The sequence below is a fragment of the Euleptes europaea genome, chromosome 18 (genome assembly GCF_029931775.1).
Source record: "Euleptes europaea isolate rEulEur1 chromosome 18, rEulEur1.hap1, whole genome shotgun sequence".
Taxonomy (NCBI): domain Eukaryota; kingdom Metazoa; phylum Chordata; class Lepidosauria; order Squamata; family Sphaerodactylidae; genus Euleptes; species Euleptes europaea.
The window spans coordinates 37,651,299-37,678,504 of NC_079329.1; the positions used below are offsets into that span (position 1 = coordinate 37,651,299).

Consider the following 27,206-nt stretch of genomic DNA (forward strand, 5'->3'; position numbering starts at 1 on the left):
CTTTAAATTAAGCCCCCCTCCCCCAAATGATATAGCACACTGTGGCCAGCTTCCAGGATAGCCCAAGTTTATTACCTTTATTACCTTCCTCCTAAGCTGGTATCCCCTGGCAACGCAAGTGTTGTCCACCCTCTTTTCTTCTTCTGCAGATTAAATGTTGCTTCAGAGGGTTGTGTTTCTATACCCGTGTTGGCGAACGTATGGCACGCGTGCTGCAAGTGGCACGCCGAGCCCTCTCTGTGGGCACGCGCGGAGCCGTCGCGTCTGCCTAGGGCTGTGCCGTGGTGCCGTGGTGCGGTGCTCCTTCTCCCCAAGCCCATGCTCCCCAAGCCTGCGCTGGCGCACTCCCTCTCCTTGCACCCGGGGCAAGCCCTATGGCTGCATTTTAGGGTGAAAAAACCATGTGGAGATCTAGTAATGGATCTTCAACCTAATGTGTGGTTTGGCCTTTAGTCCTCTTGGTTTCAGTCTGAGAGCTAAATAGAAGAAAATACTTTTCTCCCCTTGAAATCTATGGAATTCAGAAGTACTTGAGGAGCTGGGGGTGGGGGACATGGTTCAACGGTAGAACACCTGCTTTGCAGTGAGTAGACAGTACTGACCTTGATAGACAAAGGTCCATGAAGCTTCAGGTGTCCCATGTGGCTGGTACTACAGTGGCTTTGTTCTCAGACCTGGGCCGTATCTTTGACCCTCCTGTCATGCCAGGATGTATCTCTGTCTGTCTACCTAGCTTCCCCCAAGCCTCATTTGTAAAAGAAATTTCCAACTCTATGATTCTATGATCATAGAGGAGTCTTCCTTGCCCTTAGCCAGCCCAGCTTTAAGCCTCTTATTTATGCAAATTCCCCAAGAAGGGAATATCAATCAAAATATGTGAATGTATGAGTTGTTTTTTCTAAACTAAAACCTCAGTTTTCAGGTTAAATTGCCGTGTTGGCACTTGGCGATAAATAAGTGGGTTTTGGGTTGCAGTTTGGGCACTCGGTCTCTAAAAGCTTCGCCAACACTGTTCTATACTCTCCCGTGGGCCTCACTCTGTATCCCCTCCAACCTCTGGCTTGCTTCATTCTTTCTCCAGGAAGACGTTCGGGAGCTTGGGACCTTTGCCATCCATCTTGGAAGTGTTGTGCCTTAGCCCTACATGAGTGGACTTGGCGATAGTGGCGGGGGCTGGGGGAGGAGAGGAATCTCCTTTTTGTTACTGTCTGGCTGAGACTCACTGCAGGAGCTGAAAGCATTTTTTAGAACTTCTCAACTCTCCCACAGACTGAGATGTGTTTTGGTGAGACAGTGTGGCCCAACTGCACATTTCCTTGCCTAGGAAACAGGGAGTCGTCGGGATCCATCTCTGACCATTACTGGTGGGAATAGCAGAACTGTAAATTAAAAGTGTTTGTAAATGATCAGTTTGCAGCAATTTGGGTTGACCTCAGGACTTAGGCTTCCAAGATGGAGAACCTGGAATCCCTGGGATGGCGGGAGCACACTTGAGGCCATCAGGAGGAAGTTTCCTCCTAAGCTCATGGGGATGGTTAAGGTGATAGCAAGTCTCCTGCTGGGTTCCCAAATAACAGATTCCACCCCGAGGAATGAGCCAGGTTGGGGGGGTCACCCTAGAGGGACAGCCACATCTGCTGGCCTCTCTTCTCTCTCAGATCTGGCACAGTTTTGTCTAGGTATTCATTTGTGCTTTCTGTGCCAGGGTCATGTTGGAGTAATAATGGGGGGGGGGTGTTTCTGAAAATAAGTGTGCTCCTTCCCCCCTTCTACCCGCATGTAACTACAGCCTTTGTGACAAAGTGGGGGGGGGGCTGCTGAATTGGGGTGTGGTTTTCAACAGCTTTTGTTTCAGCACATCTACTAAAAATGAAACTCTGGTTCTACTTGCATTTTCCTTTTATTTGGCCATTTTCCAGGGAGCGGTCAGTTTGCATGAGGTTCCTGGGCAGTCGTCCAGCCCAGGCTTTGCCCAAGACTTGAGGCCGGCTTAGCTACATCCGGCTTTTTCAGTCCATACCCTGGCTCCTTCTTGGTGCTTTTTGAACAGGGTGATTTAAGATGGGTCTTTCTCTCCTTTACCTATAGCTGGGCCCCAGAGTTGTTTAGAGAGATGTTTCTGTATTTGGAGCAAACTTTCTCACATTCTTCTGTGATTATAGTCATGGGTGGAGATCTGGAGCTGGCTGATTCAGTATTGAGTTGGATGATGGGGTCTCTTCTTCCCAACAAAGATTTTTCTAGTGTTTGGTCAGAGCTTCCTTTTTTAGTGTCTGTGAGTATGTTAACCACCCTGATCATGTGTCAGCTAATCCAGGCAGTTTTGTTGTTAGAGGAATTGGGCTGTGAGCAGGTGTATGGCTGCGGTTTTCTTTACCTTATTCAAAATAGTTATAAGCCTGCCTTTTTTCTGAGCATCTCAGTTGATAAGAACCCAAACGGCCAGACCAGATGTGGGAGCCCCATACTCTTGAAAGCTAAGTGAACACTGATGATGGAGTTCCCAGCACACATCTGGTCTGGCCCAGACTTAGCTTTACACAGTTTGCTGCTGTTGGTCTGCTAAGGACAGAGTTGTATATGTAGCAAACCAGTTTACTACTGCGCTGAAATCTTTTCTGCCCAATGGGTTGCTGGTTGGAATATGAAGAGGTTTAGAAGCAGAGAATGGACAAACGCCGAGCATTGTAAGGAACCCCAGACTCATGCAACCAGCCTTCCTCCAACCCAGGCTGGCAGCGGCACACGTACAAACAGTTCAGCAAGTGCAGGCTGTTGAGAAAGGGAACCCCTCCCAGCTAAGGTAATGCAGCCTCCACATACCCCAAAATAGTAGCCCATGGCTGGGCAGCACTAGGCTGCTAATTTTTAACGGACAGAAGAACACTGCAGTCCTATGGAGCGTTACTCCAGTCTGAGACTATTGAGTTTAGTGGGCTTAGACTGGGATAACTCTGCCTGCCCTGCCCGGCCTGGGCTAGCCCGATCTTGTCACATCTTGGAAGCAAAGCAGGATCGGCCCTGGTTAGTACTTGGAAGGGAGACCACCAGTGATGTTCAGGGTTGCTACGCAGAGGCAGGCGATGATGGCAAACCGCCTCTGTTCATCCTTTTCCTTGAGAACCAGATGGGGTCAACAGAAGTTGACTGTGACTTGACAGCACTTTCCACCATCTACTCTGCATGGGATCACACTGTTGGACTCGCCTCCGATCCTTCACAGCGTTGGGAATATGCTCGCAACATTTACTAGCCTACAAACATTTTTTCCCAGGCTGCTTGTTCACAATCTTTGTGATAACTCATCAGTGAAATAAAAGGGAAAGCAAATCCCATGAGCTTTTGTGACTCTTCCCTACCTAGTCCCTTGGCTGTTGATACCTCTGTTCCATCCCTGTTCCCACTCCTTGACTACATCTAAATTCCGCACCAAGGAAGCTACATTTTTATAGCATGGGCAGATTAATCAATTTGGAATATCTTTGCTTATTTTCTATATCTTTTCTGGTGCTTCAGCTAGTCATAGGGAAGAACAAAGAGATCTGCTGGGCTCTGAATCCCCTGAAGGCTGTCTTCTATGATTTCACAAATTATGACACCTGTGTGTTCAAGGACTACAAACTTTAGGAAATGAAAGCTGGGATTCTCAGTTGAATCTTTATATTTGCTTGGTCATTTGCAAAATACGTAAAACCCTGCTCGTGATTGCTTCTGGAAAGAAAGCTGGAGGAAGTACTTGTTCAGTTTGTTTTCATACTAAGTTGGTTGAAGTCTGCCTTGTTCTTCCCTCTCTGGGAATATAACTGATGATGCAATGGATTTCTTGTTCTGCGCCTCTCAAATTGCAGAGCAGCCGAGTCTTCCAAGGAGCTCTGCTTTGTCTTAATCGCCCCGGTTTTGCAGCTTTGCTGGACTGTTGGTATCCCTTGTGAAGAAGACCTCGAGGGGTGCATAAGCATTCAGCAGCTCTTGAGATGAAACTGAGAAGGACAGGAGGAAAGTGTGATTCAAACAAGGCTGAGGTCCACCTCTCAAATAGGCTGTGTGGTTCAGGGTAGTGGAGTCTTTCACATTCAGCTGTGGGCTTTTCCTAAAAGCTCTTCGTGTTCTACCAAAAAGAGAGCTTTTGCCATGGGCACACACAACGTCTGATGGATAGTGCCCGGGGTCAGACCTGCCTGGCAACAGCTGTTTTACTGCTTGTATATGGTATTCAACCCTTGACTATTCCTCATTTCCCAGCCAGCCTTGTTCTTGACCTTGGAATGCGTGGGGGAAGTCCTAGCCCACCCACGGTGGGGCCTCTGGCTCAGGGAGTGGGCTCTATGCCTGTTTTGCTCACTCCTGGCATTCCCCATGTATGGGGAGTGGGATGAACATCTGGCCAGCATCTGGATCCAACAACATTCCTTAGCTGCCGGCAAGAATCCATGTACCGATCAGTTTGTAAGTGTGTGTGCCAGGAGGGACTCTTGGGTTGGCTACTGTTCTTCCAGCCACATGGCCTGTGATGCATGGCATTTTTCCTGGCTGCCTGGGAGTAGTGGAGAGCTAAAACACGGGGGCTTCAACAGCCACTGTTGCCTCCCAAGAATCTGTCTGTGAGGGTGCCATTGTTGTTCAGTGAAGAATTTGAATTTTCAAAGTTGCTTGACGTCTTCTGCTCATCCCCACCCTCTCTGAGGCAGCCGCGGGCCAAACTGTGCTTTACTGGAAGGTTCTGTGATCTGAGCTCCCAAAATGTGTTTGTGGAGTTTAGCCTTAAAAGGCAGCTGCTGGGGCCTGGTTGGGATCAGGGCCAATTCTCCAGCTAAGCAACCCAAGCGACTGCTGGGGCAGCGCAGCGCAGAAGCTGCCAGTGCTCCGCAGGGGCTCGGCTCGCTCCCGACCCTCTTTCCCCTGCTTGGCTTCCCCACTCAAGACTTCCCCTGCTCCAAGCTGCTGTTACCCAAATTAGATAGTCTCTGCTTTGGTGGGGGGAATGAGCATTGGAGACTAACAGTACATTCCTAAGGAGAGTTACTCCAGTCTAAAACCATTCATTTCAATGGGCTTAGACTGGAGTAACTCTCCTTAGGAATGCACTGTGAGCCTTGAGAGAAGTTGGGTAACTCAGGATCTTTGTAGTGTGTATACAGGGATAAATCCCTTTGGAAAACTCTCAACACAATGAGAAAACACGTTAGCCATTGTGGTGTAGTGGTTAAGAGTGGTGGTTTGGAGCGGTGGAGTCTGATCTGGAGAACCGGGTATGATTCCCCACTCCTCCACATGAGTGGTGGATGCTAATCTGGTGAACTGGATTTGTTTCCCCACTCTTACACATGAATCCAGCTGGGTGACATTGGGCCAGTCACAACTCTCTTAGAGCTCTCTCAGCCCCACCTACCTCATGGTGTCTGTCGTGGGGAGGAGAAGGGAAGGTGATTGTAAGCCGGTTTGATTCTCCCTTAAGTGGTAGAGAAAGTTGGCATATAAAAACCAACTCTTCTTCAATAAAGAAGTGGTTTGTTCCAAGTAAAATTAGGTTTTAATATAAAATGATTTCAAGCACACAATGTAAACGCATACACACAATTCATACAAGAGCTTAGGAAAGTACAGGATGGAGGAGTGGGAGATAAAGTTAGGGTTCGGGTGATATTTACCTATCTAGAAGAGCGATGTCCAGTGAAAGCAGGTGTAAGGGAGAAATGAACCAGCATTTCAGGGAGCGAAAGAGAGCAGGGGGTGAGTGTTGGATCCAAGGCACACACATACACAATGAATGCCATGAGGGCTAATATTTATACCCAGAAATGGGTCCTGGGGAGATATGAGGTAACTGGCAAAGGAAGCTTTACCAGGGACAAAGAAGTTGATTGCTTCTCCGGGGTCCAAACAAAAAAGGGGAGGTTTAATGTCTCTCTGGAAAGAAGAGAGTGTTGGTGTGATTGCTTGATTAATGGCTAGTGATTGCTTAGTATAGATATTAGAATGTGAGGGGATGTCTGAGGGGTTTCTCAGGATGGGTGTGAGTCAGACAGGAGATGTGCTATGCCTGATGACTGGCTTGAGGGGCATCAGATATGCAGGAGAATGGCTAGGCTTTTCTTGAATAGCCTTGATTACCTGTTGATGAGATTTAAAGTTCTCAGTGTTGCCCAGCAATTTAATATATAGTGGGGGGAAGCCTAGTCATCCCCATTGTCTGCCAGCCTTTCAGACCCTGAAAATGCAAAGTGACCAACTCATACTTCCAACTCCAAGGCTACAGCACATACACCAAGATGGATTCCTGGTCCCTGGAAGATTGGTTCATCTCAGTGGAACAGTGCCCTGCTCTTGTGCCAGCCTTAGTTCTATACGCACTTATGGCACCCCAGGTAGCTGGAACACTAACTAACACTGTTATTAGCCCTGCTAGGGAGAAAAGGCAAGTACCTTCCCATGGCCTTTTCCTTTGAGTTCCATAACGGGAAAGCCATACCCAAAGCAGGGAAAATAGGGTGAAAGTATGTGACTGTGGAAGATTTCGTAGGTGCCGAGATAGCATAGCTCACAGCTTTTTCGTCCCCAGCCTTTCTGTTCCAACTGGAGAGATTCCCTTCTGCCCCTTTTGCTTTTTCCCCCTCCTGAATTTGGGGACAGTAGCTAGAAGGACCCCTATGTGTCCAAGAAGTGCTGTCCCCTTAATTCCAGTCAATGTGCTGTTGTGTGCTCAGCAGTGAAAGATTGTACTCTGCTGATCCTCAGAGGGGTGACCATCCTTATTCTAGCACATGTAGAGCTGAACACTGACATTTGGAACAGGCCTTAGGGCTAAAGTGTGGCTTGAGTTAATTACTCTCTTGGTGGCCTTGGTCTCACACTAGGAAATACTTTCCTCTCTGTACTGATTTGGTCAGTGCCAGCCCGAGGCTGTTATCCTACCACTCTGCTCAGACAAGTTTTCAGCTTTCTTCTGGCCCAAGGAGCCTTCCTCCAACAGAAGTGTCTCTTCTACTTGCGGAAGAACCAGTTCCACTGGAGAGAAGCATCCTGGGCTGGTGGAAGGCTCCCAGCTTAGCTGGACTGAGTGTAGGATACAAGCCTCTGGCTGGCAGTGACCAAACCAGTACAAAGGGTTTCCTAGTGTGAGACCCAGGCCATCCAGAGATGAGTTGTGTCTTGAGTTACATACAGTGGTGGTCTTCAGCTTTTGCTTTTTCAGCTCCACCTTTAACACTGAGGCCAGGGAAGAGTCCTGCTGAACTGCAAGGGTGTGACTTCAGGATCATGGACAGGAAGAGGAGGAGCCAGAGTCTTCAAACCTGCCTGTGCCCTATTATAATAGGACAAGCATGGGGGTGGGCTGTAAAGATTCATAAAGGGGATCTCTTGTTCCCACTCTCTCTCCCTCTTGTTTTCTCTCTTCATCTCCCCGACTGTGCCTGCAGCTTCGCCTCCTTCCTTCTCTCCTACCCACTACCAACCCTTTTCTTTTTCTCCTCCTGGCAGCCTCTGCCCCCTCCCTCCCCCACCTTTTGCTGTTTATCTCCCCTGCCTTCAACTTTCCCCTTTTTTTGCTCCCACTAGCTTTATTTTTCCTTCCACCTATCCTTTTGTGTGTGTGTGTGTGACTGTGTGTCTCCCACATACTGATATGAACTAAGGGCCAAATTACACAATACATGTAACATGTAGTTATCACTGGGATTTGCAGCAGGACATAAGCTGCGAGTGTCCTGTAGGAACTCAATTCTGAAATGCTGTAGGGTGTCTCAGTTCAGATCGAGACATATCCTGTGGTGGGCTGCACATGCAAGTACTTTACAGTACAAGTACAGTAAATATTATTTCTTCAAAATTGGAGTTTCCCCCAGGCTTATTGAAAAATGCCCTTTGACTGTCCCTGGCACCACTGTGTGGATTTTTTGATCCACGCTGTATGGCCTAGTTCAGAATTAGATACAGTCTTCCTCTCCACTGCTGAGTTACTCTACTTTTCTGTCCTGCTGCTTCTCTCAGCTTGTGCAGAAAGAAAGGCAGGAGGCATGCACCTTAGCTGCAGGTCCTTTGAAAAGGCAAAAAAACAAAACAAGCTCTGTAGGGGCTCATGGCTCATCTGAGCTTCCCAACACATGGAGATCACTGGTAGTATGGAATAGTCAAAACCATCCTCTTTCTGGCAGAGCACTTTGCTGTCTATCATATATGAATGGGATTCTGACTGGAATAGGACTTACCCACGTCTATACACGGCAAAACTGTGGCTTGAAACAACGTCTCACGTTGGTGACTTCCTCACTATTCTTAGAAATCCACAGAAGCTTAACTATGTTGCATTAGAAATAGAGATGAGGCTGAATTTTGCGAGTGTACTGGTTTGTTTCAAATACTCCTGTTGTGAGTTTGCTTCTGCCTTGTGAGAAACAACCAGTGATATTTTATTTGCATAATATCTTCTTTCCTGAGCAAATTTTTGCAAGCATCATATACTTACAAATAGTGTGAAAAACAAAAACTAAACACTTGTCAGTGAAAATGAGGCAAACCACTGGCAGTGGCAACATAATGTATATTGACTCATCCCTAATTGGAAGGGCTAACAAAATGCATGGCCCTGACCTGGATGGCCCAGGCTAGCCTGATCTCATCAGATCTCAGAAGCTAAGCAGGGTCGGCCCTGGTTAGCATTTGGATGGGAGACCACCAAGGAATACCAGAGTTGCTGTGGAGAGGAAGGCACTGGCAAACCACCTCTGTTAGTCCCTTGCCTTGAAAACCCCATAAAGGGGTCGCCATAGGTCGGCTGCGACTTGAAGGCACTTTGCACACACACAACAAAATGCATACCCAAACACTGCAGGAACTTCTGCTCGGCCCTGTTTTACTGGGATCTCCACTCCTTGCCGGGTCAACTAGTCCTGTAGTCTTGTGGGGAATTATTTTTGGTGCTCTGGGTTTTCCTGCTAAAACTGCAATGATGGTGATTGATTTGTTTCTTCTTGGGGACTGCCAATGGCAGGCACTGCTAATGTTTTGCATGGGGGGGCAGTATAGGAAGAGCCGGAGAGGATTGGTGCTATGTTTGGGTCAGGTAAAGGAGAGGTTGCCAGTTTGGAAATAACAGACTGGCCATTTATTCATGGAAGGTTTTGCATTGGATTTGCCACTCTTTAGATGCACTTTTTCCCAATCCATATTCTCAAAACTCAACAATAAGCCGCCATGCAGAGTTTTGAGAATTCAGATGGGGAAAATGTGCATCTATAGCAGTGGTTCCCAACCTTTTTTTGACCAGGGACCACCAGGACTTTTTTGTTCGGTGCAGGGACCCCAAGGTTCAAAATAAAAATTCTGAGAATTTGAAAATAAACTTTAATCATAACTGTTAAACATTAAACTTAGAATAATATTTGAATATATATTTTTATAATAGAGAACTTTTAATTGAAAATATTAATTTATTATGGGTTTATAACTTTGTTTCGCGGACCTTAATTTAGTTCTCGTGGAGCCCTGGGGGTCCACGGACCCCTGGTTGGGAACCAGTGATCTATAGAGTGACAAATCCAATGCAAAACCTTCCATGAATAAATGGCCACTGAGAATATGATAAGAGACTACCTGAATTTGGGTGACTGTTGACAAGGTACTGGCAACTGAGGCTGGAAACAGATTCTCGCCCCCCCCCCCAATACACACACACACCCGAGAGCTGAGAGATCGCTGTCCATGATGGATATGTTTGGGCAAGCTTAGTTAAATGAGTTTTGTGAGTTTTTTATATTGTTTCCAGCGTTGTGCAGTGGGTACAATGTCGGACTAGGATCCAGAAGACCAAAGTTCGAATCCCCATTCTACCATGGAAGCTTGCTGGGTGACCTTGGGCCAGTCGCACCCTCTCAGCTTAGCCTAGCTCACAGGGTTGTGGTGAAAATAAAATGGAGATGTCATTAAAAACTATAAAGGTTGTATGAATAATGAGCTCATTAGAACTTCCCTGTCTTTAAGTGACTTAGACTAGGTGATCTTCTCAGCTTGAGCTTTTAATAAAGGATTACTTTTAACACCTCTGTTTTGTTTGGAGTGCATAATTGGGCAACCCTCATTGAAACCTGCAGTAAGTTCCCCGTTCAGGTAGAAAAGTGGGGTAGAAAGGAGTTTAATAAATAAATAAAAACTGCTGTGTTTGTTTGACTGGAGGTGACCGTGGAGCCCAAGAAGTGTGCATGTGTGCACGCCATTGGAACTAAAACCTCTCTCAACCCTCTTTTCTGTTGCCTCCACACATGGTTGGACCATTCATTCACAAGTGATTGCACAACATCCAACGATTTGTGGGCACAGCGTCAGTTCAAGCCTGTCTCTGATCTGAGTGCAGAATCACATCTGTGAATCATAGGTTGGGATTTTTCTAGGGAAGGAGATGGTGCTGGGTTCGGACCTGTCTGGGAGCCATATTGTTGGACCTTGCTGATATTATCGGGGAGGGGATATACCCCCCCCCTTTGTCACCTGGGTGTGATTGCAACGGGAAGGTTAGAAATGTGTGACGGGATCACCAAAAATTAAATTACACTTGGTACATGTGTGTGCGTGTGAGAGAGAGTTCTGGTCAGCGCAGTTGTCCTGGCAACCCAGGGCCTGCTGAAGGATGCGGCCCAGGCTTTGCTCGATGGATGGTCCCCATGGTAACAAACTGGGGGTGGGGTGGGGGGGCTCAGGGCAAGTCTACATCTGCTTTTGTAATGAAAATGTTGATGCCTCTTTCTAGGCCTAAATGGAGCTTGGAGGGGGAGGGGACTTTGTGGGACAAATGAGGTCGTTGCCGCGGCGACGGGCCGGCTCTCCCAGAAATGGGGAAAGGCCTGGGGCCTAGACAGCAGGGGAACTGCCAGTTTGTGTGTGCGTGTGTGTGTGTGTGTGGGGGGGGTAATGTCAGGTGGGTGTGCTGAGAAGAAGACAAGGAAACAAAAGACGTTGCTCTTGGGGCTGCAGCAGTGACTACTGTTTGCTGGTTGCTCTCCATTGTGGGGGTTGGCATTTTTAATTGGGGTGGTGGTGGTGGCGGTGGTGTGGGCTTATTGAGCCCAAGAACTGGGAGACCAGTACGCCGCGGAAACTGAGGCGCAGGGAAGGGGCTCATGAGCCTCTTTTGAGTATTTTCAATAAATAAATGGGCTCCTGGCCAGGGTTGCCAGCCTCCGTGTGGGGCCTGGCGTTCTCAACTAGAGTTGCCAGGTCCCTCTTCGGGAGGTTGTTGGGGGGAGCCTGAGGAGGGCGGGGTTTGGGGAGGGGAGGGACTTCAACGCCGTAGAGTCCAATGGCCAAAGCGGCCATTTTCTCCAGGGGAACGGATCGCTATCGGCTGGAGATCAGTTGTAATAGCAGGGGATCTCCAGCTAGTACCCAAAGGTTGGCAACCCTAATTACAGCTGATTCTCCAGACTATACAGTCTATATCTAGACGTCTCCAGACTATACAGTCTATATCTAGACGTCACGTCCTGACATCTCCCCTTCGTGGCTCTTGCCTGTGGTATCTGTTTTCAGCTGCCTACAAGTACAAAAGAAGTCTATTATGGACAATAGATACTGACGTTCCTGACTGACAGGATATCTATATTTTCCATTGAATTTGATATTATTCTGGACTCCTTTTGAAATTTTGTATGTGTATCTTATTGTATTCTATTTGTATATATGTTCACTCATTGCACTAATTTTCACCTTTTATAAATTAGCACTTTAATTCTAAGTACCTTGCGTGTGCTGTTTGGATCTTTGCCAGTACCCAAAGGTTGGCAACCTTAATTACAGCTGATTCTCCAGACTATACAGATCAGTTCCCTGGAGAAAATGGCTGTTTGGAGGGTGGTATTGTACTCCACCGAGATCCCTCCCCTCCTTAAACTCTGTCCTCCCCAGGACCCCCTCCCCCAAATCTCCAGGAATTAGCAAACTGGAATTAGCAAACGTAGCATCTGTCTTCTCTTCCTAGCATGGTCAGCGACAGCCTTTCAACAGTATCTGAAGAAGTGAGCTGTGGCTCACGAAAGCTCATACCCTGCCAGAAATGTTGTTAGTCTTTAAGGTGCTGCTGGACTATTACTCTTTTTTACTGCTAGTGACAGACTAACACGGCTACCCATTGTGATCGTAGCCTTTCCTTTGGGCATATTAAATGTTCATTACCATTTTCTTCTGGTTTTTAAAAAATATATAATAAAGCGTTGCATGATGAACAGAGAGATTTTGCAGTGAGATCCTCTCTAGACTTGCCTTTAAAAACAACAACCTGCCAGGCCCTGCCCAGCTGTCCGAATTCTGGATTTCAGCGCTTGGCATTGCTACCAGCTTGCTGGGTGTGAAGAAGAAGAGTTGGTATGCTCACTTTCTCTTTTAAGGAGAATCAAACTGGTTTAAAATCTCCTTCTCTTCCACTCCCCACAACAGACATCTTGTGAGGTAGTTGGGGCTGAGAGAGTTTAGAGAGAACTGTGACTAGCCCAAGGTCGTCCAGCAGGCCTCATGTGGAGGAGTGGGGAAACCAGCCTGGTTCACCAGATTAGAGTCAGCCACTCTTAATCACTACACCACACTGCCTCCTTACGTTTAAAAAACAGCCGAGAGTTCCAAACACAGACCTCCCTGCAGACCGTAGACACCAAGAGGAAGACCAAAGGGGAAGCAGGGACACAGATTGCCTATTCAAAATTGCAGAAGGCTTGGCTCACTCGCTTCAGCCCCATCAAGCTGTGGCGTTTGACTTAGCCCTCAGGCAGATTTAGCCCTAAGGTTGCCCAAAGGCTATCTGCTTCATCTCACACAGATCCAGTGTGCAAATAAGACCCCAGAACGCCACAGCTTTAATTTTCAGATGTGCGGGGCCTAGATTAGGACATTGGAGAGGGGCATTAAGGGGAAATTTGCAGTGCAGTCCTAAAATCGCTTTCTTGAGACTAAGCGCCATTGACTAGATCTTGGTAGGATTCTGAATAGACCTGCTGTCATGAGTCAGCCTGCAGAGACCTCCTCTGACGAAGAGGAACTAGAAGCCAGAACAGAGGGACATCCTCAGGCAGAAGTCCCACAGGAACAACCACAGGGCCTACAGCCTGCCAGAATAGAGGATCAGCCAAAGTCAGGAGATGACTCACCATGCCGGCAGCCTGCCAGCTCAAGGACTCCAGTTGGACCTGACACCTTGCAACATGCAGTGTCTCCAGAGGCCTCGCCAAGGCCACTGGAGCAGAGAAGAAAACAGGTTCGTCTGGCAATGCAGCAGAGACGGCAGAGTGCTAAACTGAAGGCTTTACAGAGGAACCTCCCCAGTAGCAGTGGTGAGGAAGAGCAGGACTGAAGCACCACCTGTGAACTCAGCCTCATCAGCATCAGCTAGCTCTGCTACAGCAGCAGGGGAAGGGATTTAAGCCATCAGTTAGGCTTGGCTATTGTGCAAGCAACTTGTCACCAACCTCTTTGTGTACTGGCCTTGTTTCCCTGCTATCCTTTGGATTCCTGGTATCCTGACTTCTTGGACTGGCTCTGACTAACGCCTTGGACTTCCCTTGCCTGTATTGCTAACTCGGACTCTGCCTTCACTGTGAATGACCTTGGACTGTACCCCAGACTACGCTTACAGCCCTCGCTCCTCACCTGCACCACGACACCTGCTTAGGATTGCTCTCTTAAACTCCCTCCCTGCAGTTCCAGTCCAGATCAGATTGGCTTTTTAAGTTAAATTAAGAACATTGCTGAGTGCTCCAGATACACACCTCCCAGCGTATTCTCTGTTGAGACCCTTGTTCTTTTAAGCCATCGGACTCTTTCCTTCTTTACAAATCCCATCTCCCATGGCAAGCTCATTATGGTTATCATGATTAGTATTAGTCTGTTAGATCTTTTTCTAGCAATATGCTTTGGTCTTTTCCCTCTGTATGTGGACAATGGGTCTGCCTTGTATTTTTATCTTTTGCCTAGCCCTCGTGGACTGTGAGTGCTTTATTGCTATTAAGTTCTTTAAGGCTGCAAGAGTTATGCACACTTACCTGCAAGTGAGTGGCATTGAGCTGATGGAGGATTACTTCAGAGTAAACATGGTTAGGATTCCATGGTAATTCTCCCAGTGATTTCAGTGGGAGAGTTAAGCATATGCTGTTTCCCTTTCAGGATAGTGGGAATTCTAAAATGCTTAACTTCGGATGGATTGTGCCTTTTACTATGCCATTTTTATACCGTGCAAATTTAGTCCTTTCTAACTATTTCATGTATTTCCATGGGCTTAGACGCAAAGTGAAGAGCGGCACCGTTATTCAAGTGATGGAATTGGTTCAAAAGGTAGGACCTGGTGGCATTCCTCCTTTCCTCACGCCGGTGCCGGTCGACCTCTCTCTGGGCACTCCGAATTCGATCCTCAGTCTCCTCTTGCAGGAGCTGTCGGAGGATTTCTCGCGCGGTGGAGGCCTTCGGTTGACCTCCCCGGTCGTCCTCTTCTGAAGAGGAGCCAGTGTACCCAGGTGCTGTTGCCATGTACTTTAGGAATGAGGCAATAACCACATTCCTTAAAATAAAATAAGAAACTAAAATTAAAAAGGAGAAAAGGACTTGAGTCCTATTGTAAGGTCTGAGTTCAACTGTCAAATCCCAATCAACAGACGTCCAGACAGAGTCGTCTAAGAAGCAGTTTATTTGGGAAGCATAAGGTGTATAGCAGCAACTTACAGGAAAAGGTACGAAAACTCAAGTGGGGGGAAGCGGGCAGGTTGAAACATATACATCAGAAAGGCACCTTTGGATACCAGGCTGAGCCTGGTTCCCATGATAGATTACAGTTATCGCGCCGGGGTGCAGGCCGTCATAACAAACCTCTGAGCTACTTGACCTTGACTTCAGCTGCGCTCTCAGTCTGGAGCTCACAAATACGCCGCCTGTACACCAAGACAACCTGTCAAGTTAAATTCAACACTAATGGTGAACTAACAACAAAAATTCCAGTCAAAAAAGGCTTGAGGCAAGGGTGTGTATTGGCCTCTCATCTCTTTTATTTGTTCATCAATGACCTAGCTACAGCTCTTGACAAGGTAGATGGCCATCCACCTAAACTGAACAATCATCCAACTCCCCTGCTACTGTACGCCGACGCCGCCGTAGACTTGGCCAGGACTCCAATTGGCCTTAAAAGATACCTCCTGGCCTTCACTGCCTATTGTCAACAAAATGGGCTCACCATCAATGCAAAAAAATCAAAGATTATGGTCTTTGCCAAAACCTGGAGACATTATAGTCCTGTCAAGGCTTGGATCACTGTGGCTAGATCTGACTCACCCAGGAACAGATGTAGCTGAAGCAACAGCTGAAGCCAGGCAAAAGCACTCTGAGCCCCCACAGCCACTTGGTTTTCTAAGGTGACTGCTGCATTTAGTAGCACTCTCGAGCTGCGAACTTGGCTTTTCAGGGGGAGTGTAAGATCTGAAGTCCCTGGTCTGTCCTTCTTCTAGCCCAGAGAACCTCTGCCTAGTCGGGATTAAGTTTCATTTTGTTCCCCCATTACTGACTCCAAGCACCGGTTCAGAACATCAGCAGCATCCTTGGAATTAGATGGAAAAGAAAGGCAGAGCTGGGTATCATCCACATATTGGTTTCACCGTAGTCCAAACCTCCTGACGATCTTTCCAAGAGACTTCACATAGATATTAAATAGCATGGAGGATAGGATTGAGCCCTAAGGAATCTCACAGGCCAGCAGCCATGGGGCAGAACAGGAATCCCCCAGCACTACCCTCTTAGTGCAACCTCCAGGTGTGACTTGAACCACTGTAACACCACTGTCCCTGAGTCACAGAGCTGAGAGACAGCCCAGTAGTATACTAATGAGAGATCCAGCAGAACTAGCAGGGTCACATTCTTGGTAGAGGTCATCAACCTAGGTGACCAAAGCAGTCCCTGTTCCAAAGCCAAGCCCGAAGTAAGACTGAGATGGCTAAAGAAAATCAGCCTTTTCCGAGAGCTGAGAAGCAACAACGATTTAAGCACATCACCTAGGAATAGAAGATCAGATCCTGGCTGGAAGTTCTCCAACATAGTAGGGCTTAGGAACGTTTTTTCTCTCTTCCAAAACAGGTCTAATGACAGCTTTCTTGAGCATGGGTGGTGCAACCCAATTCCCCTGATCCACTCGGCCATTCCCTTCTGGTGGTTTTTATCAGCCAGGAAGGGCATTCAAAATGGAACAGTCTTGCAGATTCAAAAAGAAACAACAGGTAGAGAGAACCAGTGTGATTGTAGTGGTTAGAGTGTAGGACTAAGATCTGGAAGTCCCAGGTTCAAATTCCCATTCTGCAGAGGAAGCTTGCTGGATGACTTTGGGCCAATCACACACATTCATCCTAACCTACCTCACAGGGTTATTGTGATGCTACAGTGGAGGCGTAGAGAATAATGTAAGACTTTGGGGTCTCCATTGGGGAGAAAAGTATTGAATAAATGAAGTAAATAAACCCTTCTGCGCATAGGAAACTAGATGTCATGGAGAAGAGCTCCAGCCTAGTCTTTTCACTGGCATGCTAGTTTTCTATGCATACTGTGTTCAAGGATCTCTGCACAGATGTTGGTGCTATGTTATACCTCCTAAAGGTCAAATAAAGCAGAGGGCGGGGAGAGGGAACAAGCTGAAAAAGTTTGGGAGGAACTGACATGAACAAGCAGCTGTGGCAAAACATGTGCAACACATTTGCTTTTTATTACTTGTCCCCGGGAGACCATACTATGACCAGGAACTCAGTGGTTTTGCTTTCAGATGCTATAAAATAGCACTATAAAGAAAACTTAACCTATTGTTGGCTTTGTCTATTGAATTTCTACCTGCTGCACAACATTTAAAATCCAGAAATTCTTATATTTATTTGTATGTATTAAATTGGGTGGGGGTTGTGGTATAGTGGTGCTTAGCGTGTTAGACTAGGACTAGGTAGATCCAGGTTATGGGTGCCAACTGCCTGGAAGAAAATGTCCCTATGTGTGTGTGTAACGTGTCATCAAGTCATAGCCTAGGTCAGGGAGAGCAGGGTAGAAACTTAATTAATTAATTAAATCATGGTGACCCCAGCAAGGGACTTACAAGGCAAGCGAGAAGTAGAGGTGGTTTGCCATTGCCTTCCTCTGCAGAGACTTCCTTGGGAGATCTCCTTTCCAAGTACTGACCCTGCTTCGCTTCCGAGATCTGACAAGATCGGGCTATATACCATGCTGCTTTCTCTTCCTCTTGTCCCCACATTAGGGGCTTAATAAGATCTTATTTATTTCCATGCCCTTAAGAGCTGCAATGACTCATTGTTGAAACCATCTGGCTACCCTGCCCACATCAAAAGTGCACTTTTCATCATTGGATGTTGGATTACACAGCAGTCATCTTTCAGGCTTTGGAGTAAATGGAGAGCCTTCAGGAAACATGACAGTAATGATTTGTTACCCTTTGAGAAACAATATTTTCAATTGCAAGGGATTCATAAACTTTGCCTGGGTTCATTTACTTACTAGCTGTTATTTGTGTCCACTGCCAGTCTCCCTGGTCAGTTTTGGGGAGAGGTAGGGTTTCTACTTGCACCAGGTTTTGGCGTAGGGCAGAAATGGCAGATGTGTTTTCCAAGAAGCATGGGAGAGTGGAAAGTTGAAGAAATCACCTCTCATATCAAGCCAACTTTAGTTTGCAGAAAAACCAGTGGTGTGGATGTTTTGTGCTGGACATGGGGGTAGGGAGGGTGTTGCCATTGGACTCACCAGTGGCAAGTGGGTTTGAGGAGTCATGCCTGACTTGTGTATAAAGTTGCTTGTTGTTTGTAAGATGCACAAATGTGCTAGCCATTTCCTGATCTGTTGGAATGTTCACCATCTTGAGAGATTTGGATTGACTGAGAGAAAATGGGCTTGGAAATTGGTAGCAGGCTGTGCGGCAGGTGTCAGGAGCTAGTGGAAGAGATGAGGAGCAGAACAGGGAGAGGAAGGCCAATGGCTGTAAAGTCAAATAGGAAAAGTACCCAAGAAGAGAGACACCTGGAGGGGAGGGGTGGCTGAGGGGAAGTTGGGTGCGGAGACCATAGAGGTGGAAATAATTATGACATGGGGCCTTCATCTAGTTAGGCTTTTCTCTAGCTGGATTGAATTTGGTGACTTTAATACCAACAGAGCTGGGAAGACACTGAAGAACCAGATGGAGAAATAGCTAAATCGGGGCAAGGTTGCTGAACCAACAGATCTCCTCCCTGTTCTCATGCCTTTTTGTGTCCTTTTGCTCCTACAGAGGTGGTGATCAAAGTCCAGGTGTACGAGAATGGTGATTTGTCCCCGCTCCCTCAGGCAGCTGTGGAAGTGTATGGGAACCAGACCTCACTGGCTTCAGGCGCAACAGACCACGAGGGTGTCAGCATGCTGCCCATCAGCTATCGCCTGGGAACCTGGGTCCTCGTCACGGCCTCCAAGCGTGGCTTCGTCACAAACTCTGTTCCTTGGCGCGTCAGCAAGCTGCCACGTGAGTTACAGGACTCCATAGGTTAAGGGCACATTGAGGGGGCGGGAGGGCATAGACACGGCAGGCACTTCGGAGGAGCTGGAAGGAAGTTATCTTTATTGAGGATGAAGCGGGTCAGTGCCTTTTGGTTGACTATGCTCTTAGAATTGACCCCTTCCTGAGAAGTGATATGTTATCTTATTCAGTTAGTCACCTACTAAGCAGGACTCAACTACTTTACTCAAAAAAGTAAGTCTTTTTATTGATGTGCTCCAATTAAATTATGTGTATATATGTATATATGCAAGTATTACAAAGTCTTAAAATTTAGTAACAATGTATACAGTAAAGCAAGCAAGTTCTACATACTATTCAGTTTTAAAATCCAATACTTAAAATATAACAGTCTGGTTTAGTTCAAAGTATCTAATTCACACTCTAGAATAATATATAAGTAAATCCATACATACCAAGACCATCTTCTGAGACCCTCAGTCCAAAGACTTAGAGAGGTCTGAAATTCTAGCCCTTTCCCTGCCCATATTTATACTGTTTCAATCACCTTGAAAAGGGACTGTCTTGGCAAAGTTATGTGAACTGGAGCAGGGTGCTTTCCACCACACATGCTCTGTTGCTCCACTACAGACTACCATATAAGGACTTCTACTTCCAGGAGACTAAGCATACTATTTCATAAGCAGTCAGTTTTGAGTTTTGTTATACTTTATATACTAATTTTACCATCATTCTCATCTCCAGAAAAATACGCTAAGATTGAACCTATTCATTCATTTCTACCATCATGTCTTCATGTTAAAATCTTAAAATACAATATATTGTTTACATTAAATCATTACATCTTAGTCAGCATAATATATCCTTGGAGTATAGAGTGTGGAGAGCATTTCTGCACTTGAAGTCATTGAAAAGGCAGGAAGTGCTGCGAGTTCTGCTCTGTAGTCTTTAAAAAGGCAGGAAGTGCTGAGAGCAATTTGCTCTGTAGTCATTGAAAAGTCTGGGAAAGGTCATTGAAAAAGGCAGAAAGCAAATCTGCACTGACACTTAAATCTTTGACAGAGTAATTTAGGAACATTAAGTCTCTGGCAAAGAATATCCAGGCTCTTTTTCCTTTTAAAAGGAAAATGAAGCCTCTGCTGTGTAGTTTGTAGTTTGTATGTGTAGTTTGGTTTTACAATGAATACTTCTGCACATGTACAACACTAATACCACAGTTCATATGTTCTAATATGTCAAAGCCTGTAACAAGGATAACTTCTGCTGTTGTCAGGGCATGCAAGGTTTTGAACAGCACACAATACTTCCATGTCAGGGGAGAGATAGGGCCTCTTCTTATTCGCTAGCAGGTACAGTGGTTAATGTCGGACTGGGAGACCTAGGTTTGAATTCCCGCTTTGCCATGGAAGATTGCTGGGTAACCTTGGGCTAGTCACACACTCTCAGCCTAGCCTACCTCACAGTGTTGTTGTGAGGATAAAATGGAGAAGGGAAGATTGTTGTAAGTGACTTTGGACCCCTCTTGGGGAGAAAAGCATGGGACAAATGAAATAATTCTTTAAAAGTGAGTACTTTAGTTGTTAGAAAGGAAATACACCTGATTCTCCTTGGTAGAACAAAATCCCTTTGATATCATTCTCTATTTCCTTGACAGGTGAGAAGTTGCTGAGACAGAACTACTGGGTTTAATTTCTTTTCAAAGAGGGAACATTGGATTCACTGGTTCACACATGAAGGAGGAGCACACAGGCTGGGTCTGGGGTCCCCTTCTTGTGTTACAGTCAGACATGACTTCTGGGTTTTCCTCAGTTCCCATGTATGTACGTACCCTTCACACTATTTTCCTTACCTGAAATGGCCCCAGGGTAACCTGTTTGGCCCATTAGTGCAGCCCGTGTGTCAGGTCAAAGAATGAGGAGAACATACAAGTCATGTCTGGCTGTTAAACCGTCAGAGTTACACAGATGGAGACCCCCAAACCCAACCTGTGTTCTCTATCATTTGTGAATCAGCTTTTAAAGTGTCTTTGTAATAGTTCCATAAGCCCAGTATAACAATTACAAAGCGTTTAAAATGCTAGCTGGTTAATTAAACAGTAAAGACACCTAGTTATTTTCAGTTGATTTAAATTTATTTAAAACCCTTAAAATGAAAGTAAAGTAAAATAAACTAAATAACTATACAAAAACAATAAAAATAAATACTAATATCGGTGGCGGGGAGAGAATCTTCTTAGGAGCCAGCATGACCCCGTGCTGGTATAGGTGCCACTTATCACGGGATAAAGTGGCATACACACCGGCGCGGAGACAAACAGCGGCAGCGCAGCCAAGAACTAAATCCTGGAAGAGAACAGCCGTGCCGGCATGGGGGAGGCATTCCCAGGGGTGGAGCTGCCTTTGGCCAGCTTCCTAATCCCTTTCACCCCGGGAATGCACCCTTGAGCTGTGGCGGGGCTGCGCCACCTTTTTTAGTGGCATAGCCTCACTGTTTTCAATGGAGGCATTTACCCCCATTTAACTTTTTTTAATTTTTAAAAAACCTTTTTTTCTCCGCCGTGGCTGGGAAGCCTCGGAGATGGAGGAGGCGCGACTCCACTGCTCCCAGCCACCACGGATCTACCCCCCCTTTAGGACTGACCTGTAAGTTTAAATTTTAGCTAAAACTGATAGCGCCACATGGCTTTAAAAACTTTACTACCTGCTACATGCTGCCTTCTTATCTCCTTAAATATAAGATATAATGGTAAATAAAGTAAAATAAGAAAAATACGATAAAATAATAAGATAAAGGAAACAAAACAGACAAAACAAAATACCTTTCTGACCAATAGCAAAATATACTACTCTCCTATGATAAGTCTCTCTTGCCAAAATAAGCCAGAAAACAACAGCTGGTTGGAGAAAACTCCTTCACAGCATGCTTGTTATCTTCCTGCATGAGCGTTCTCTCTCCCACAAGGGAAAACCAAAAGCAGAGAAAGGAATTGAAACAAAAAATAAAAGCAAGAGCACACAGCCAACAAACACCCAGCCTGACCAACCGGAAACAGAAATCCCTGCACCCTGATTCCTACAAGCCCAGTGACACATTCCAGGAGATCTGGTTTCTTATGCAGCATGTAATTTGACCCTCCAAGGGGTACCTCTGTTCCAAGGGGTTACCTCTGTAATTTGACCCTCCAAGGGGTACTTGCATGGAGGGATGTCAGCTTTTCAAACACAGATATCACACTTATCAGCAGACTATTTCCTAAGCATTCACTCTTCAAAACAGTTCTGTAAACTACCAGTTTCGCTAAGAAAGATGAATGGTTGGCCAGCAGCTGTAACAATATTTTACAATTTGTAAAAATATCCCTTTTAAGGTGATGGTGACGGGAGCGCAGAATCTTAGGCTGCCCAGCTAGATCCTACTGAGGCCACAAATCCTGAACTTGTTTTCATGGGCATGGGATTGTCGTATTCGAGCAAAGAGCTCCTCTGAAGAAGTCCAGACTGCCATTCCCTCACCAGTGTGTGCTGCAACTAAACCACACCTCCAAAATTAGGGGGAGAGGGCTTTTGTGGTAGGAGTGTCCGATGGGTGAGTTGGAAGAGAATCCAAAAGGCAGTACAAATGTACTCAGATTCAAATTACAAATCTGTAACAGGGATGAGAGAGATAGAAGAGGAGATTATTCTATGTTTAAGCTCAGCCCCATTTAAAAGTGGAGGAATTTTAGGGAGCAAAGTATGGAAATGGCATTCAGAACGTACTTTTTGTTCATTTGTGGCTGTACATAGTAGAGCATTTTGAAATTGTTTTCAAAATAAGTGATCAGATTCCAGGAAAATAGCTGATTCTCATGACTTAGTATAGTACTACAAAAGAGACACCCCCCACCCAAAGATTTGAAGGGAAGGAAACCCCCATTCTCTCCCACATTTTTATTGCTGAGATCTGTTTCCATCTCCCCGTGCCCAGTCGGCCAATCTCCCTGATTTTTTCTCATTGCTGCCAATCCACACAATTGCAGATTTCTCAATCTCCCTTGAACATCTCTCCCAGGTTTTTTTACTCCCATGCCAAATAAATACTTCATCTTTTTTTAAATATTTGCATGAGTTGGTGGAGGTTGTAGGTTTTGATTTGTTATTTTACATCTGCTCATGCATACCTATCGCTGCCTGTGTTTTTGCTGTTGTTTTTTAAATGCTGTTTTCATATCCTAGCTGTGGTTGCCCCACTTGTGAATGTTTTAATGTGTTAACAGGAACACTACCCATCACTGTGAGAGATGCTGAATCTCAGAGTTGTTTAATATAAATTGAATGTATCTGCTTTTTATTGTCAAAACTTGGTGAATATATAAGCAAATGCACAGATTTTAAAATGTTACCCAATTTTTCTTTGGCTTTCCTATATTTGAAGCCAAAAAGGATTTTCCAGAAATCTGACTAGCAAGTGGTTTAATCGTTTTGGAAGAAAGGCTTGTATGGGGCTTGTATACTGTTCTCTGGAGCCCTGCTGCAAAGGAGGGGGTTCAAGTAGATGCTCAGCATCCTAAAGGAGTTGGCGGGGTGGGTGGAGGAACATCTTTCAGCCCACTGAGATATCAGTTTTTAGTTGCTTCAAAAATTTCCTTCAACACAAGGGAAATGATATGACAGCCAAGGGGTGGGGAGAATTCATTAAACTAATTAATTTGACCATTAGTGATGAGAGGCAAAAATTCCTAAAGTACACATCATTGCCTGCGTTGACAGTCAAACACCGATGCTGATAATAAGCTCACCTCAGTGACTCACGTTTGGGATCGGAACCAAAAGTCCAACTTTGCATATTAAAGCTGTCAATGATTTCTGCCCATAGGCAAAAAATGGCATGCAGCCCATGGATAAAGAGAGAAACACACATCAAACTTTTGGGGAGAGTGTGTACATATTTTTGGGCATAGGAAAAACTGGAACAGGCTTCTGAGTTTGATAGCGATCTCTTTTTTTGGGGGGGTTGCTTTTTTGATGTCTATTTTACAGAAAGGGAAACTGAGGCAGAGAGGGGGCGATCTGCTCAAGGCATGATGTTTGCTCCTCAGCTTAACAGATGCTTGTGTAATAAAAAAAGCTTTCAAACTGAAGACAGATTGGAAGGCTGAGATTTGGCTGCAATTATGGTCCGGCTGCCCCCATTGAGAGGAAGGGGAGGGAGGGAGAGGGGGCAGCCCTGCCAGAAGCACCTGGCAGAACCATATGTCCAGCTCTCCTTCACCATTTCCTCAATCTCGGCCAGTTCTCCTTTACGGAAGGAGTTCCTTGCCCTCGGCCTCGGCTGGATACAGTTATGAGAACATTTGGTGGGTCTGAGGGATTGAAGTACTAAAAATAGGAGGTTTGAACTTCTACTTTATGGAAATCTTAAAAACTGGGAGATTATGCTTCTGAGATTCCTCCTACTTGTCCCTGTTTTGTTTCTTCTTTACTAAAAAAATTGCTAAAACCATGTGCAAGCTTTTGAGTTCTTCAACAGGTATTAAAAAGGTGAGGAGGGGGAGAAAAAACCAAGATGCTTCAGGTGCTGATCTGAAGTCCTCTTCTTGGCATCCAATGTAGAATGCCAGGCAGATTTATTGACAGTGGGAGCAGTTATGTTGTCATTGCTGGAGATTAATTTTAAATGATGCTGGACGTGAAGGGCTGATGGAAGCCACGTTGAGTGTTGTTATCTAGCTGGAGTGAGGGGAGAGAAACCTCTTAACCCAAGAAACAGCGAGTAAGGCAGAGTAGATTCCTGAAGAATCTAGTTAAAATCTGCTCCCCCCCTTCTTTATTTTGTAATATCTGGCCTGATGAAGAGTTCATGGAGAACTCAAACCCTTGTGTGCTGTTAAATTTCATTGGATTGGACCTACTGTTATGTCTTTGGGTTGGATGGTGTTTTTGGCTTTTACTTTTGGACCAGCATGGCTGCAAGCAGCTTGTCTACTAGAACAAACCAGAATTTGTAACCACAGTTAATGAAGCAGCTAGCCACAGTTGTGCTAGGTGCTGGGAAGTGGTGGACTAGAAGACGGGGGTGGGGAGGATGTGTGCAACTCAGTGGCCCACACCTCGTTGCTTAAGCAATTGGTAACCTTCGGCCTGATGCAGACGCAACAGTTTTGGGTCTCTAAACCAAGGCGAAGGGATCAGAAGCCCTTCAGGTTCACTCTGTTCCTCCTCCTGTCTCTTGCTTGAAAGTTTCCCTTATTTTCCTTTTTCCAATTTCAATGTTGAGCATTTACACCTGACAACGCTGACGCTAAGCATAATTGGCCAGGGTTGCAAATACAGCTTCAAGTAATCTTTAAACTGTAACCTGTCTGTTGCATGCTCAAAAGCCCAAATTGTGGTTTGAGTGCTAAGCTTGATTTAATGTCTGAATGGATTCATTGTAAAAGATGACATGACCACAATCTAACCCAGTTTCAGATTTATTATTAATACAGCATAAGCCAGTAAAACAACATTTGTCATTTATATAAAAGGTCAAAAATTATAGCAGTTCAACAAAAACATTCCTAATTAAAATTTCCAAATAATATATAATAGACTAAAATTGACCAAATTATAATTTAATCTAATTGCAATTGCCCAACATTAGGGGTCGAACTTTATATGCTATTGCACAAAATTTGGCTACCTGTTTTGCCATCCGGGCATTCCCTTCCCAGAGGAGACTCTTAATTCTCCCTTCATCTGAGCTGACTGTGATTTGGCTGAGCAACCCAAATTTTTCTCCAGATTTCCACTTCAGCAGCCCCCCTCCCTTGGGTTTTACTTCAGAGGCAGGTTCACTCACCAATTTAATACGATACATGCTGCTAGGGAAAGAAGGGCTTAAAGTAACCAGTTTTTTTCTCCTCCCTCCCCAATTTCTGAGCAGTCTACGCCTCTGTCAGCCTCTACCTGCTTCCGGAGCGGCCTGCGACACTCATCCTGTATGATGACGTGATGCAAATCCTTCTCAGCTCTCCAGGTGAGCCCCACGCAGTCCAGTGGCCAGGAAATTGAGGTCTTGTGGCCGGTGCCCAGGAATCAGCTACAAGTGCCCTCAGCACTTTGGAAATGCGGGCCCCGTGATGTTGCTAGTGCTGCTACTTTTTTTTAGATTTTATGTGTGGAAGCACTCGCACACAGCAGAAGACCCTGCTGACCAGGGAAGTCATTGTGGAGGCCAGTCCACAGTGGAGGGCAGTCCTGCAAATGCCACACTTCTGTGCACACCTGTGCCTGGGAGATGGTTGTTAGTGCCAAGATGCACCTTATTGCTTCAACCGTGGCACTTGGGAAAGACCCCCTCAGGAACGAGGCAGGGTGATGGGAAGAGGAGGCTGGGTAGGCCAGAGTCCTGGGTCTCTTCTGGAGTTTGTAAGAGCAAAAGGGGCGCCCCTGGAAGGCAGAAATGGGATTACTGGGCTCTCAAGTGGGGCATGTGAGAACCAGGATGGCCAGGCCCCTCACACATGATAGACCCCCCCACCAGGGTCATCTAGTCCAACCCCCTGCACAATGCAGGAAACTCACAACTACCTCCCCCACACACACCCAGTGCCCAGAAGATGGCCAAGATGCCCTCCCTCTCATGCTGCCTAACTTCATAGAATCAGTACTGCTGACGGCCATTTAACCTCTGCTTAAAAACCTCCAGGGAAGGAGAGCCCACCACCTCCCGAGGAAGCCTGTTCCATGGAGGAACCTCTCTAACTGTTAGAAAATCCTTCCTAATGTCTAGAAGAAAACTCTTCTGATTTAATTTCAACCCGTTGGTTCTGGTCCGACCTTCTGGGGCAACAGAAAACAACTCAGCACCATCCTCTAAATGACAGCCCTTCAAGTACTTGAAGATGGTTACCATATCCCCTCTCAATCTTCTCCTCTGCAGGCTAAACATACCCAGCTCTTTCAACCTTTCCTCATAGGACTTGGTCTCCAGACCCCTCACCAGCTTTGTTGCCCACCTTTTTAAAGCGTGTGTGCTTGTGCAGAATCTGGGATTCCTAAAGTCTTGATATCAGACCAATTTAACCCATTAAAGCTGCTAGTCCATAAATAAAACAAAGCGCTCAGGCTCACACATTCTCGGGGTCTGTTGCCTGTGGTTGCCAAGTCATTTGCGGAAAGCCATGTGCGCATGCTCAGAAGGCGCTGTCCAATGTTCTGTGTCACATCTTCCAGGGTTGGTATCAGACCGCTGATAGTTTGAGCTGGACCCCAGAATCTTGCCTTGGTCCTGCCAGTAGATGAGATAGTTTGTCGTTGCAGGAGCGAAGAGCCAGCCTTGGGCACAGTTCCCGCGCAAATCTGCCCGCCTGCCCCGCAACTCGACCTACAGCCAGCTTTCGGCCTCTCTGACTGCTGCCAGCGGTGGGCCAGATATGAGGGGTTTCCCATCCTTTATTGGGATGGAAAGCAACAGCAGTGGTAAGGAGCTTGGGGTTGGAGTGTGGGTGGGATACAGGGCTGGTGTCGGTTGGGGAACCAGAGCCAGGCCTGCCAGCATGCAAGGCAACAGAATTCAGGTTCCCAAGAAGTAGCGTCACCTTGTGAACTGTCTAGTTGTCGATGTTGCTATTTGACCTTCGGGGTGGGGGTGGGGAGGTGCCGTTTGGATCTCTTTGCCTTGGGCACCAAGTAAGGCTGCCAGCAGTGCTGGAGACAAATATCCTGTCCCTGCTTAAACAGGACTGCTTAAACATCCT

The 27,206-nt window shown here is 46.1% G+C and overlaps 1 protein-coding gene across 1 annotated transcript in view; it reads left to right on the plus strand.

Moving 5' to 3' along the window:
- Positions 1 to 27,206, plus strand: part of FAM171A2 (family with sequence similarity 171 member A2) — a 43,030-nt gene that overhangs the window by 5,577 nt on the left and 10,247 nt on the right. The window contains exons 2-4 of the mRNA XM_056864705.1: positions 18,266 to 18,493; positions 25,391 to 25,483; positions 26,770 to 26,928. Coding sequence (XP_056720683.1) covers positions 18,266 to 18,493; positions 25,391 to 25,483; positions 26,770 to 26,928 — 480 coding nt within the window. The remainder of the gene's footprint in view (positions 1 to 18,265; positions 18,494 to 25,390; positions 25,484 to 26,769; positions 26,929 to 27,206) is intronic.